At 44.0% G+C, this 14,049-nt stretch overlaps 1 protein-coding gene across 10 annotated transcripts in view; it reads left to right on the top strand.

The window, feature by feature from the left end:
* The window catches only part of myocd (myocardin), a 144,497-nt gene that overhangs the window by 106,237 nt on the left and 24,211 nt on the right, over positions 1-14,049 (top strand). For 9 of the 10 annotated variants that reach the window (XM_070857550.1, XM_070857548.1, XM_070857556.1 and 6 more), the window contains one exon: positions 6,740-6,871. The exons of the other annotated variant lie outside the window; for it this stretch is intronic. In XM_070857550.1, the coding sequence (XP_070713651.1) occupies positions 6,740-6,871 (132 nt within the window). The remainder of the gene's footprint in view (positions 1-6,739; positions 6,872-14,049) is intronic. 10 annotated transcript variants of the gene reach the window in all.

Below are 14,049 nucleotides of genomic sequence, written 5' to 3'. Positions count from 1 at the left end.
TTCTCAGATCCCCTCTGCATGTTGAGTTGGGCACAAAGGGGTGTGGAAGAACGAATGTCAGAAAGGAATGAGCAGGTCGAAAAAGAAATAGACAGTAAATGGGAATAAAGGCAGTAATAATAAAATGAAGTGTAGGAAAAGCAGAACAACTGTTTTCATGCCTGTATTATAAGTATGTTGAAAACAATACACTTTTCACATTGGCAGCATTAGATGGGTTACTACTTCTTCTTTCATATGGTAGCAGCAAAGCAAATCAAATATCAATATCTAAGTCAGATACCCAGGCCAAAGCTTCCGGTGTAACAGCATGGATATCTTGTCGGCTGCCTGCAAATTTCCTCTGAGGGCAGTGCTCAATGATATGCTCCAGGGTCTGGTTAGCAGCTCCACAGTTGCATGATGGGGATGTTTAATCTTTTACCTGTGGAGAAGGTGGCAGCATCGACCATGATTGGTTCTGAGGCGGTTGATGCTTGTCCACTGTTTGCGGGGAAGGTTTGATCCTTCAGGTTGCACTGTGAGGTCCTCAATAAGGAATCCATTCCTTATGTCACAGTTCTTCCAAGCATTTCGCCATCGGTCATCAAGGCTGAAGGGAGATCACTTGAAGGGCTTTGGTGACGGTCCAAAATGGCCGCCTAGATTTGAGACAGGTGTGTTACTGATGAAGCTCAGTTCAGGGTTTGTAAACTCCTCCAAATGGCCTTTAATAGAGCTGCACTATACAACTGAAGCTTTGACAAAAATAACAACAAGCCTTTCAGCTGCACATTGTTTGCCAATATAAATTTTTCACGTATGTTTGTGTGTGTGTGTGTTTGTATATATATATGTGTGTGTGTGTGTGTGTGTGTTTGTATGTGTGTGTGTGTGTGTGTTTGTATGTGTGTGTGTGTGTTTGTATATGTGTGTGTGTGTGTGTTTGTATGTGTGTGTGTGTGTGTGTTTGTATGTATGTGTGTGTGTGTGTGTGTGTTTGTATGTGTGTGTGTGTGTGTTTGTATGTGTGTGTGTGTTTGTATGTGTGTGTGTGTTTGTATGTGTGTGTGTGTTTGTGTGTTTGTATATGTGTGTGTGTGTTTGTATATATGTGTGTGTGTGTGTTTGTATATATGTGTGTTTGTTTGTATTTGTATATGTGTGTGTGTTTGTATATATGTGTGTGTGTGTTTGTATATATGTGTGTGTGTTTGTATATGTGTGTTTGTGGTGTATGTATATTTGTATATGCTTGCGTGTGTGTGTGTGTTTATATATATATATGCTTGTGTGTGCATATGTATATGTGTGTTTGTGGTGTATGTGTATACTTGTATATGTTTGTGTGTGTGTATTTTTATATATATATATATATATATATATGTGTGTGAGCTTGTGTGTGCACCCAGGATTCAAGATCCATCTGACTCGCATGCCAGCAATATAAGAATCCAAATTTAAATCCAAAATGTGCAAATTTGCTAAATGTCGTGCTGTTTTGCATTTCCTTCCATTGTATTTTGTTATTACTGCCTTTATTTTAATTTATTATTTATCTTTAAACTGCTCATCCTTTCTGACATTCACTCTTCCTCACAACCCTTTTGCACGCCAAAACCTACAGAACAAGAGGGAAAGGCCAATCGAATAACAATGTGTTAGAATAATAAATTGTTTTTAAACATATGTAGCTTTCTAAACTTTGTAAATGTATATTTGCATATTTGTTATATGCCTCTTTAATAACTATTACACATTTAATTGCACAGCTGGAGATGCTGTCTTCATTTATCAGCGGTCAGTTGCCAGCTCAGTTAGGAGAATTGGAATTTTGAAAACTTAAATGTGGCACTTGATACCACCCGTACCTTTCAAATTGCATTATTAGTGATAGAAATATTTAGAAAAGCTAATTGGATCTTTCAATGGATTTTAGGCTTAGTTCTATAATTTACATTTTCTTTAAGTATTTTACGTGAGTGTAACAAAGGCAAGATGTAGTTTGAGATGAGGAAATATTTGATGTAATCTCTATGTGGATATCTAAACATTATATATAGAATGAACAACGTTTCAAAATTCTCAGCCTAACTTAAAGCGGTGTTGCAGTTGTCAGCGGGGCGAAGTTTGGGTGGATCAGAGCGGCCGTCGCTCCAAGTCATCAGTGCCATGCTGATGATGTCAGTGCATCGCCGATGACGTCAGCGCGACGCAGATATGCCGCACCGCGCTGACTCGTCACAATTCACTTAAAGGGGAGGGCCGCTGCAAACGCTGCAGCCACTCTAGTGGGAAACACTATGCTACCAGGGAGGGTCTCGGCCGGACCAGTGGCCTGGCACCCAAGAGCGGCTGCCTGTTGGTGGCCTGGCCGAACCCGTGGGCATAATTGTCAGCCCGACCTGGCAGTCAGCCGACAATAAAAAATAACATGGAGTCGCCGGCAGCGCGACTTCTCCTGTAGTCCAGCCACAGACAGCTCCGCGCGTGGGGCCAGAAAGGGGGGTCGCCGCTGATCGGTACGGGGTTGGCGCGTGGCTGCCGCAGTGGGAAAACGGACTTTACGGTAACCCGTTCCTGCCGCTTTCGACCTGGGGGCAATTTTGGACGGGTCTGTCCCCGGTCGGTAAGGCCTCTCTACTCCATTCCCCCCTATTAGAGGCGGTAATGGATCTTATGGAGGGAGGCAATTTCGGCTCCCAGGGTTTCTATTAATGTCATGGAATGCCGATTGAAAATGCTTTTTAAAAATTGTTCAAGATCTTTTCATTTTTGTTATCACAAGTTAGCTGAGGACTAGATCTAAATTTGTGAGGATAAAATAATGTAAGTTAGAAAAGGATTCAGCACCAAAACATCATCATTTGCCTTGGACTGTAAAGTCATCAATGGCTCAGTGGTAGCACTTTCGCCTCTGAGTCAGAAGGCTGTGGGCTGACTCCAGGGACTTAACCTAAGCTGATATTTCAGTGCAGTACTTAGGGAGTGTGCTGCACAGTTGGAGGTGCTGTATTTTGGCTGAGGCATTTAACTGAGACCCTGTCTGCAAGTAGATGTAAAAGATCCCAGGACGCTGTTTGACGAAGAGCAGGTTGAGTTCTCCCAGGGCCCAAAATTCAGTATCGCTGGAAAGCTGGTGCTCCCCCGACCTTTTTGGGACCATTTGCGCTGAAATTTTTTCGTGGCTGGGCCAACCCATATTCAGCTCCAAAAGTGAACAAATGGGTTCCAGTGCTAATGAACCCTTCCAAAGTGGAGTTTTCAGCGGTATGGCTGTCTTCATTTGAGCATTATCACCACTGAGAAATTCAGCTGCAGGTAAGGGTTTCTAAGGAGCCAGCTGCTTCCTGGCCTTTTTAAAGGGCCAAGGTTTACAGCAAGGCCCTGAGGGGGGAAAGAGGTTGGAAGGATGGTTGGTGTAAGAGGTGCAAGGAAAGCCAACAGGTTCACTGATATGGAGCTGGAGACACTGATGGACGGTGTGGAGGACAAAAGAAGAATACAGTTTCCTAACCTGGCAGACAGGCAGTACATAATGCATGGAGGGAGATTGCAGGGGAGGTGTCAGGCACCTCCATATATGTGAGGACGCACTCTCCCAAGAGGGTGCTGACCAGTTTGCACCCAGCCCTTCCAGGCCCAGAGGTGTTCCAGGGCATCCTAGAATGACAGCTGTAGGTCCCAGACAACAACCAAGCAGCCTTCCCGGACCCATGATGCAGCCACAGAGATGACAGTTAGGCGTAGTGTTAGGTTAGTCACGTGTAACAAGTGTTATAGTGAGATACGTGGGTAAAAAAATGATAACATTATTATATTGTTCTTTATGGTCTGTTTTTGCTGTGATTTGGATAATTGGATAAATCTTTATTTTTGGCACATATATCTGGCCAGGTGTTTCATCTGGGCGTGGGCAATTCTGTGTTAAGGCACTAATTGCGATGGCCGTTGAAAGTGGGAGCTGAAGAGTCGTGTGTGGATGGGATTATCTGAAGTGAGCAGCTATGAGACACAGCTGCACCTCCCTTCCAGGGTTGCAATGACGCCTCCTAGCTCTGGGGCGATGGGGATCCTCCTCCTCCTCCTCCTACTCCTCCTCCTCCTCCTCCTCCTTCTCCTTAGGTGGTACTGCTGGCTTAACCTCCAGCGGCTGTCCCCTCATGATGGCCAGGTTGTGCAGCATGCAGCAGACCACAACAATTATGGAGCCCCATTGAGGAGAGTACTGCAAGGTGCCACCAGAGCTGTCCAGGCACCGGAACCTCTGCTTGAGGAAGCCGATGCACTGCATGATGATGCACCTGGTGGCAAAATGAGTGGCATTGTATGCATGCTCTGGTGCTGTCCTGGGGTTCCGCAGTGGAGTGAGCAGCCAAGTGGACAGGGGATAGTCCTTGTTCCCAAGCAGCCAACCGCATTCCTGATTCAGGCCAGTGAAGATGGCGGGCAGACTGGTCTGATGCAGACTGAATGAATCATGCCTGCTGCCTGGGTACCTCGCATCAACTGCCAGGATCCAACGCTAGTGGTCACACATGAGCTGCACATTCAGCGAGTGGAAGCCTTTGTGGTTCACAAAGATCATAGGGTGATGTTGTGGCGCCCTCAGCCCAACGTGTGTGTAGTCAATGGCACCTTGCACCCTCGGGAAGCCTGCCATTCGGGAAAATCCGGCCTGACGCTCCATCTGTTTGTCCCTTGTCATCGGGAAGGAGATGTACTGGACCCTTCTCCTGTACAGTGCATCTGTGACCTGCCGGATGCAGCGAAATGCCGAGACTTGGGAGATGTTGCCAATGTCTGCAGTGGCAGACTGGAAAGACCCTGTCGCGTAAAAATTCAAGGCGATGGTGACCTTGGTCTCCAAGGTGAGGGCTGTCCTGTGGCGTGTCTGAGGCTGCAGAACTTCTCGCAGGACAGTGCCGAGCTCCCTCAGTACTTCTGTCCGAAATCGTAGCCTTCGCAGGCATTGCTCATCAGTGAGCTGGCGGAAGGAGAACTGAGGTCTGCAGAGCCTTTGAAGGTATGGCCTCCTTCTCCCACATCTGCGGTGGCCACCTTCCCTGGCAGCTGCCTGCTGGCCATCTCCCTGGTCCTCCTCATTCTCTGGCTCCTCTGGAGGCTCTTGCTGGAAAGACTCCCCTCCCAGTATTTGGAGTAGGGGGCAGCATCCCTCACCCTCCTCCTGATGCCATTTCCCTCCTGATCACCCTCTCTAGCTGCAGGTCTGCGCTCATCTGCACACCCTTCTCTCGGTTGTGCAGCCATGGCTGCTGCCTCCCTTGCCCGCTGCCTGTCTGCACGGTGCTGACGGCGATGCTTTCTCCTGCGTGTGCCGCCCTGCTTCTCACCAGGTGTACAAGGTGTCGCCCTCCCAACACTCCTCCCATCCTCAGGTGCACCCTGCCAAGCAGGTCTCTGCAGCCCACAATTAGGCCTACAGGCCTCCACTAAACACAGAAGTGAAAGTTCTACAAAAGTCTGTCAAAACCTCTGAGCAGCACTCAGCAAAACAATTACTACAACTTATTGCACTTTACATTCAAATCAAAACTTAATGAAACTATATTTTCTTGGCAAAGGGCCCCGATCGCGACAATACTCCAGTGGTGTCGCATTCGAGCACCGACTTGAATACCTGGCGAGGACACTGCCTGAAGAACTATTATCTTTTTATCGGTGAAAATCCGGGTGGTGACCATTCTCCAGTGGCCCGGCCGCTGCTTCCCTCACCGCACGAAAATCCTCCTTTACTCCGGTTTCACCGCGCCGTTTCCGGCACAAGTGAGCACCGCTGAACCCCCTCCCCACCGAGCTGAATATGGCTTGGGGAGGGAAAAGTACCCGACTCCGGTGGCCGATCGGTCGACCGCCCAAACTCCGTGGTAGCCGTCCCTTCGGGTACGGTGAATCTCAGACCCCAGCGTCCTCGCCAACATTTAGCCCTTAACCAGCACCATTGAAACAGATTATCTGATCATTTATCTCCCTGTTGTTTGCTCTTTATAGTACAACAGTGCTTGGACATCAAAAGTACTTTGTAAAGTCCTTTAGGACATCCTGCAATCATGTAAGATGCTATAGCAATGTAGATTTGGGTCTTAGGGTTCTTAATTCCAAACTCTATTTAGATTTGAGCTCTGCTCTGCTCACCCGGCAATCTGTGAGAATACCTTGCAACAGCAGGAATGCTTTATCTTGTGGGCCAAGAGTAAAACTGAACAAGAGCCCTGGTGCCATCATTACAAAGCATGTCTTTTGGCAGCAGGTTTGGTGCACAGTTGATGCTGGCTATGGAGGAGGTTTTGTGGGATTGACTATACTCACTCAGGAAAGACCAGATAAAAGAGAGAGACAGCAGAGATGTTTTTTTAACAGCTCCATTGTTAAACTGTGAATTCAATATTAGTGTAGTCTGACTCTTCAAAGTGTTTTAGACATGGGTGTATAGGTACTAAATAAAGATATTGGCAGGTTCACACCTCTGTGTATTAGTAGGTAGAAATGTATCAAGCTGTTACTAAGATATCCAATGGAACTCATGCATGTCACTTGATCCATCAGATCATATTTGTCTAAAATGGTGCGTTGTCATAAGCTGTTGAGCCTATGGCTTGTTCACCACAATTACTCCTAGTGGTGGAGGGTTATGTGGAGGTGAACAGCCAGCAAGGAGAGGAGTCAAATATGAAAATGGAGGAATAATGCTGAAGCACACAGACAAACTAACTTTTTCCATTGTTTTTTTTTTTAACAGTATCTTCCTCACCTTTCCCAGCAGTGTGACCTCAACAGGCCTACGCCTAATAAGCACATCAGCCACCCAGGAAGCCAAAACCAGCTAAATGGCCAGATTACCATGCCAATACCAGTGCCGGCTATAGTTAAAGTAAGCCTGAATTGCTTTCTAATTAGACTGATCATCAGACCACAACAGAGAAAGCTATTGAACATTTTATAATGAGACACTGCAATGGGAAATTGAAAGCAAAATATTGTTGTAATAAATTAACTGAAGCAAAAATGTGTATTAGTCCTTAAAAGACTCTTGTTTTCTCAGTAAAGTGTCAAAGAAGTCATTTTCACATTTTAGCATCAGGATAATTTGAAGATTTTTTCCCTCCTCTTCAGGTGAGGGTTTAAATCGTTAAAGTTTTTAACAGCTTTTGCCATCTATTTCTGTTGTCAAAGGATCTGCTGTGGTTTACAGTGCTACACGCGTTTGACCTTTCAAATTCAGTCTTGGTTTCTTGAGCATTTCGGAGAGGTCAAAGACTGACTCCCCTTTAAAATCAGATGCATCTTACACCAATTGTATAGCCAGTAGCCTGGCTTCCACATTGATATGAAGCCAGTATTGGTCAGTATCGTCTGCTGCTGAAACCCTTATCCATACCTTTGTTATCTCTGGCCTTGTCTATTCCAATGATCTCCTAGCCGGCTTCCCATCTTACACCCTCCATAAACTTGAGCTCATCCATTCTGCATCATTTCATGTTTTCCCAGAATCTTTACTAGATAGGTTTTGCCATGAATAATAAAATTAAAGCATTGGAGAACATCTAGGCAATCACAATCACAACATGATAAGGTTTAAGTAAAGATTGAGAAGGATATAAGTAAACCAAATACCAAAGTAATCAATTGGGAAAAAAAATCATTTTAAGGGAATGAGAATGAAACTAGGAAAAGCAATCTGGAAAAGTTTACTAACAAACAAAGAGATAGAACAGCAGTGGAAGACATTTTAAAACGTGATCCATGGAGTCCAGGAGAAATATATCCCACGAAAAAACAAGAACAAACTAGCCAGTAATGACACACCGTAAGAAGAATAAAGACATAAGGGCAAAATTTAAACAAAGAAAAAAGACATACACTAAGTATATAGACAAAAAAGAAGAGGATGGCAAAGGGGATATTAAAAAGATTAGGAAAGAAGTAAAAAAAAACAATTTGGAGGGCAAAGAGAAACTATGAAATTAAATTGTGGAATATAAAAATAAATAGTAAAATATTCTACAGACACATAAATAACAAAAGAAAAATCAGGATAGGAAAAGGGCCACTAAGGGATACACATGACAAACTCACAGATAATGACAGCGAACTGGCAGAAATATTAAATAATTACTTTGCCTCGGTATTTACCATGGAGACTAATATGGTGGACATGCCATTAGAAGAAGTGATCAAAAAAGATATAAAGATACTTAAGATAGAAAGTAGTGGGAGATAATTGATAAACTAATTAAACTTAGAGATGATATTGATTGGGCTAACCAAACTGGTAGTAATGCGGTGGAGGAGGATTTCCTGGAGTGTATTAGGGATGGTTTTCTCGACCAATATGTCAAGGAACCAACTAGAGAGCTGGCCATCCTAGACTGGGTGATGTGTAATGAGAAGGGACTAATTAGCAATCTAGTTGTGCGAGGTCCCTTGGGGAAGAGTGACCATAATATGGTAGAATTCTTTATTAAGATGGAGAGTGACACGTTTAATTCAGAAACTAGGGTCCTGAACTTAAGGAAAGGTAACTTCCACGGGTATGAGGTGTGAATTGGCTAGAATAGACTGCCAAAGGATACTTAAAGGGTTGACGGTGGATAGCAGTGGCAAACATTTAAAGATCACATGGATGAACTTCAGCAATTATACATCCCTGTCTGGAGAAAAAATAAAACGGGGAAGGTGGCTCAACCGTGGCTAACAAGGGAAATTAAGGATAGTGTTAAAACCAAGGAAGAGGCATATAAATTGGCGAGAAAAAGTAACAAACCTGAGGACTGGGAGAAATTTAGAATTCAACAGAGGAGGACTAAGGATTAAGAGGGGGAAAATAGAGTACGAGAGGAAGCTTGCAGGGAACATAAAAACTGACTGCAAAAGCTTCTATAAATATGTGAAGAGAAAAAGATTAGTGAAGACAAATGTAGGTCCCTTGCAGTCAGATTCAGGTGAATTTATAATGGGGAACAAAGAAATGGCAGACCAATTGAACAAATACTTTGGTTCTGACTTCACAAAGGAAGACACGAATAACCTTCCGAATGTACTAGGGGACAGTGGGTCTAGTGAGAAGGAGGAACTGAAGGATATCCTTATTAGATGGGAAATTGTGTTAGGGAAATTGATGGGATTGAAGGCCGATAAATCCCCGGGGCCTGATAGTCTGCATCCCAGAGTACTTAAGGAAGTGGCCCTAGAAATAGTGGATGCATTGGTGATCATTTTCCAACAGTCTATCGACTCTGGATCAGTTCCTATGGACTGGAGGGTAGGTAATGTAACACCACTTTTTAAAAAAGGAGGGAGAGAGAAAACGGGTAATTATAGACCGGTTAGCCTGACATCAGTAGTGGGGAAAATGTTGGAATCAATCATTAAGGATGAAATAGCAGTGCATTTGGAAAGCAGTGACAGGATCGGTCCAAGTCATCGTGGATTTATGAAAGGGAAATCATGCTTGACAAATCTTCTGGAATTTTTTGAGGATGTAACTAGCAGAGTGGACAAAGGAGCACCAGTGAATGTGGTGTATTTGGACTTTCAAAAGGCTTTTGACAAGGTCCTGCACAAGATATTGGTGTGCAAAGTCAAAGCGCATGGTATTGGGGGTAATGTACTGACGTGGATAGAGAACTGGTTGGCAGACAGGAAGCAGAGAGCCTGGATAAACCGGTCCTTTTCAGAATGGCAGGCAGTGACTAGTGGAGTGCCGCAGGGCTCAGTGCTGGGACCCCAGCTCTTTACAATATACATTAACAATTTGGATGAAGGAATTGAGTGTAACATCTCCAAGTTTGCAGATGACACTAAACTGGGTGGCAGTGTGAGCTGTGAGGGGGACGCTAAGAGGCTGTAGGGTGACTTGGACAGGTTAGGTGAGTGGGCAAATGCATGGCAGATGCAGTATAATGTGGATAAATGTGAGGTTATCCATTTTGGGGGCAAAAACATGAAGGCAGAATATTATCTGAATGGCGGCAAATTAGGAAAAGGGGAGGTGCAATGCGACCTGGGTATCATGGTTCATCAGTCATTGAAGGTTGGCATGCAGGTACAACAGGCGGTGAAGAAGGCAAATGGTATGTTGGCCTTCATAGCTAGGAGATTTCAGTATAGGAGCAGGGAGGTCTTACTGCAGTTGCACAGGGCCTTAGTGAGGCCTCACCTGGAATATTGTATTCAGTTTTGGTCTCCTAATCTGAGGAAGGACGTTCTTGCTATTGAGGGAGTGCAGCGAAGGTTCACCAGACTAATTCCAGGGATGGCTGGACTGTCAAATGAGGAGAAACTGGATCAACTGGGTCTTTATTCACTGGAGTTTAGAAGGATGAGAGGGGATCTCATAGAAATGTATAAGATTCTGACGGGACTGGACAAGTTAGATGCAGGAAGAATGTTCCTGATGTTAGGGAAGTCCAGAACCAGGGGACATAGTCTTAGGATAAGGGGTAAGTCATTTAGGACTGAGATGAGGAGAAACTTCTTCACTCAGAGAGTTGTTAACCTGTGGATTTCCCTGCCGCAGAAAGTTGTTGATGCCAGTTCATTGGATATATTCAAGAGGGAGTTAGATATGGCCCTTACGGCTAAGGGGATCAAGGGGTATGGAGAGAAAGCAGGAAAGGGATACTGAGGCAATGATCAGCCATGATCTTATTGAATGGCAGTGCAGGTTCGAAGGGCCGTATGGTCTACTCCTGCACCTATTTTCTATGTTTCTATAAAAACCCCTGTTCCAGATGGATTGCTTTCGTGCATATTAAAAGAAGTTAAGAAAGAGATAGCAGAGGCACTATTGCATATTTATAAACAATTCATGAGAAAACAGAATAATGCCAGAGGACTGGTGGACAACTAATGTGATTCCTACATTTAAAAAGAGAGATAGAACAAGTCTAGTGAACTATAGACCAATTAGCTTAACATTGGTGGTAGGAAAGATAATGGAATCCTTACTCAAAGATGTAATAGAAAAAAAATCAAGGGGTCAATTTTCCCCAAAGCTTTTTTTTGGTGTACTTGAAGAGTTACGTCCGTTTTTTGGCGGCCCAAGTACGCCAAAAAAAAATGTTCTTCGTTTCCCCGTTGGATTTCTTCATTTTGGCGCCGCCGAACCTGTCCTTTAGTTTTGAGAGTGGAGCCTTTATCTGCGCCAAAAAGATAGGGTTGCCACAGTAACCAGGGACACAATGCGAGCTGAGGCTGCAAAGTGAAAATATACAGCCGGTTCCCAACACATTAAAATATATTACATTAACTTAAAAACACATTAAAACATATTGCATCAACATTAAAACTCATTGCATCAACTTATAAACACATTAAATATATTTCAGCAACTTTCCTCCAATTATTAAAGCCAGCGCCGCTCCACGCCCAGGCCGAAGGGCTTGCCAGTCCGCTCCCCCGCCTCTATCCCAGGCCAAAAGGCCTCCTCCCTCCCAGTCCCCGCACCTAACTACACCTGAAAGGCTTCCCCCCCCACCCTGAAAAACCCCCTCTCATCCCTCTCCTCCCCCCCTCCCCACACCACTCTCTCCCCCTCTCTCTTACCTTTCCTGCTGCTGCTGTCTGGGCATTTGCTGCACTTACCTGCACTGATTTCTTAACTGCGGCGATTTCTTTAACTTTCCAGAAGGTTTTTCTGCAGAGGCACATACGCTGGCCTAAGCAGAACTGGAGTAACTGACTTGCCTAAACGGCCAGAATTGGCGCAGGTGGCAGGTTATGCCCCCTTTGGCTGAAAAAAAAACTAACCTAAAAAAATCGTAACTAACTGAGTTACGCTGGTGCAAATTGATCGGGGAAACTGGATTTTTAACTTAGGCCAAAAATCACTGGGGAAAATTGAGCCCCTAGAAACCGAAAATATTATAAATTTCATGGATTTCAAAAGGGAAGGTCATGCTTCAACAACCTTATTCTCTGAATTTTCTGAAGAAATAACAGAAAAGGTAGATATGGGTAATGTGGTAGATGTAATGTATTTGGATTTTCAAAAGGCCTTTGATAAGGTACCAGATAGTCGACTCATGACTAAGGTCAGAACATGTGGAGTCAGAGAACAAGAAGCAGAATAGATAGCAAGCTGGCTACAAAACAAAACAGAGAGTAGGGGTTAAAGGTAGTTACTCAGACTGGCAAAAGGTGGGAAATCGTGTTCCATAAAGATCGGTCCTGGGACCACTGTTGTTCGCCATTTACATAAATGATTTGAACTCGGGATCAGAAGTATAATTTTAAAATTTGTGGACAACACCAAATTGGGGATGTAGCTAATACAGAGGAGGATTCGAACAAAATACAGGAAGATATTAATAAACTTGTAGACTGGGCACATAATTGGCAAATGAGCTTCAATATAGATAACTGTGAGGTGGTACATTTTTGTAGGAATAATAAGGAGGCCACATAAGAACATAAGAAATAGGAACAGGAGTAGGTCCTATGGCCCCTCGAGCCTGCTCCACCATTCAATAAGATCATGGCTGGTCTGATCATGGACTCAGCTCCACTTCCCTGCCCGCTCCCCATAACCCCTTATCCCCTTATTGTTTAAGAAACTGTCTATTTCTGTCTTAATTATTCAATGTCCCAGCTTCCACAGCTCTCTGAGGCGGTAAATTCCACAGATTTACAACCCTCAGAGAAGAAATTTCTCCTCATCTCTGTTTTAAATGGGTGGCCCCTTATTCTAAGATCATGCCCTCTAGTTCTAGTCTCCCCCATCAGTGGAAACATCCTCTCTGCATCCATCTTGTCAAGCCCCCTCATAATCTTATACATTTTGATACATTCTTCTGAATTCCAATGAGTAGAGGCCCAACCTACTCAACCTTTCCTCATAAGTCAACCCCCTCATCCCCGGAATCAACCTAGTGAACCTTTTCTGAACTGCCTCCAAAGCAAGTATATCCTTTCGTAAATATGGAAACCAAAACTGCACGCAGTATTCCAGGTGTAGCCTCACCAATACTCTGTATAGCTGTAGCAAGACTGCCCTGCTTTTATACTCCATCCCCTTTGCAATGCTCCTTGAAAATAAGAGTCTAAATGGGGTGAACATAAGAACATAGAAATAGGAGCTGGAGTAGGCCATTTGGCTCCTCGAGCCTGCTCCGCCATTCAATAAAGTCATGTCTGATCTGATCATGGACTCAGCTCCACTTCCCTGCCTGCTCCCCATAATTCTTTACTCCCTTATCGCTCAAAAATCTATCTATCTCCGTCTTAAATATATTCAATGACCCAGCCTCCACAGCTCTCTGGGACAGAGAATTCCACAGATTTATAAACCTCTGAGAGAAAAAATTTCTCCTCATCTCAGTTTTAAATCGGCAGCCCCTTATTCTAAGACTATGTCCCCTCATTTTAGTTTCCCCTATGAGTGGAAATATCCTCTCTGCATCCACGTTGTCGAGCCCCCTCATTATCTTATATGTTTCGATAAGATCACCTCTCATTCTTCTGAACTCCAATGAGTATAGGCCCAACCTACTCAACCTATCTTCATAAGTCAACCCCCTCATCTCCGGAATCAACTTAGTGAACCTTCTCTGAACAGCCTCCAATGCAAGAATATCCTCCTATAAATACGGAGACCAAAACTGTATGCAGTACTCCAGGTGTGGCCTCACCAATACCCTGTACAGTTGTAGCAGGACTTCTCTGCTTTTATACTCTATCCCCCTTGCAATAAAGGCCAACATTCCATTTGCCTTCCTGATTACTTGCTGTACCTGCATACTAACATTTTGTGTTTCATGCACAAGGACCCCCAGGTCTCTGTACTGCAGCACTTTGCAATTTTTCTCCATTTAAATTGTAATTTGTTTTTCTATTATTTTTGCCAAAGTGGATAACCTCACATTTTCCCACATTGTACTCCATCTGCCAAATTTTTGTCGACTCACTTAGCCTGTCTATGTCCCTTTGCTGATTTTTTGTGTCCTCACAATTTGCATTAAAGTAGCAGAGCGATTTCGGGGTACAGATACACAAATCACTAAAAGTAACGACACAAGTTAATAAGGCCATAAAAAAGCAAACAAACCA

The sequence above is a fragment of the Pristiophorus japonicus genome, chromosome 16 (genome assembly GCF_044704955.1).
Source record: "Pristiophorus japonicus isolate sPriJap1 chromosome 16, sPriJap1.hap1, whole genome shotgun sequence".
Taxonomy (NCBI): domain Eukaryota; kingdom Metazoa; phylum Chordata; class Chondrichthyes; family Pristiophoridae; genus Pristiophorus; species Pristiophorus japonicus.
Note: the sequence above shows the minus strand (reverse complement) of the source record. Positions and strands in the feature narration are given on the sequence as shown.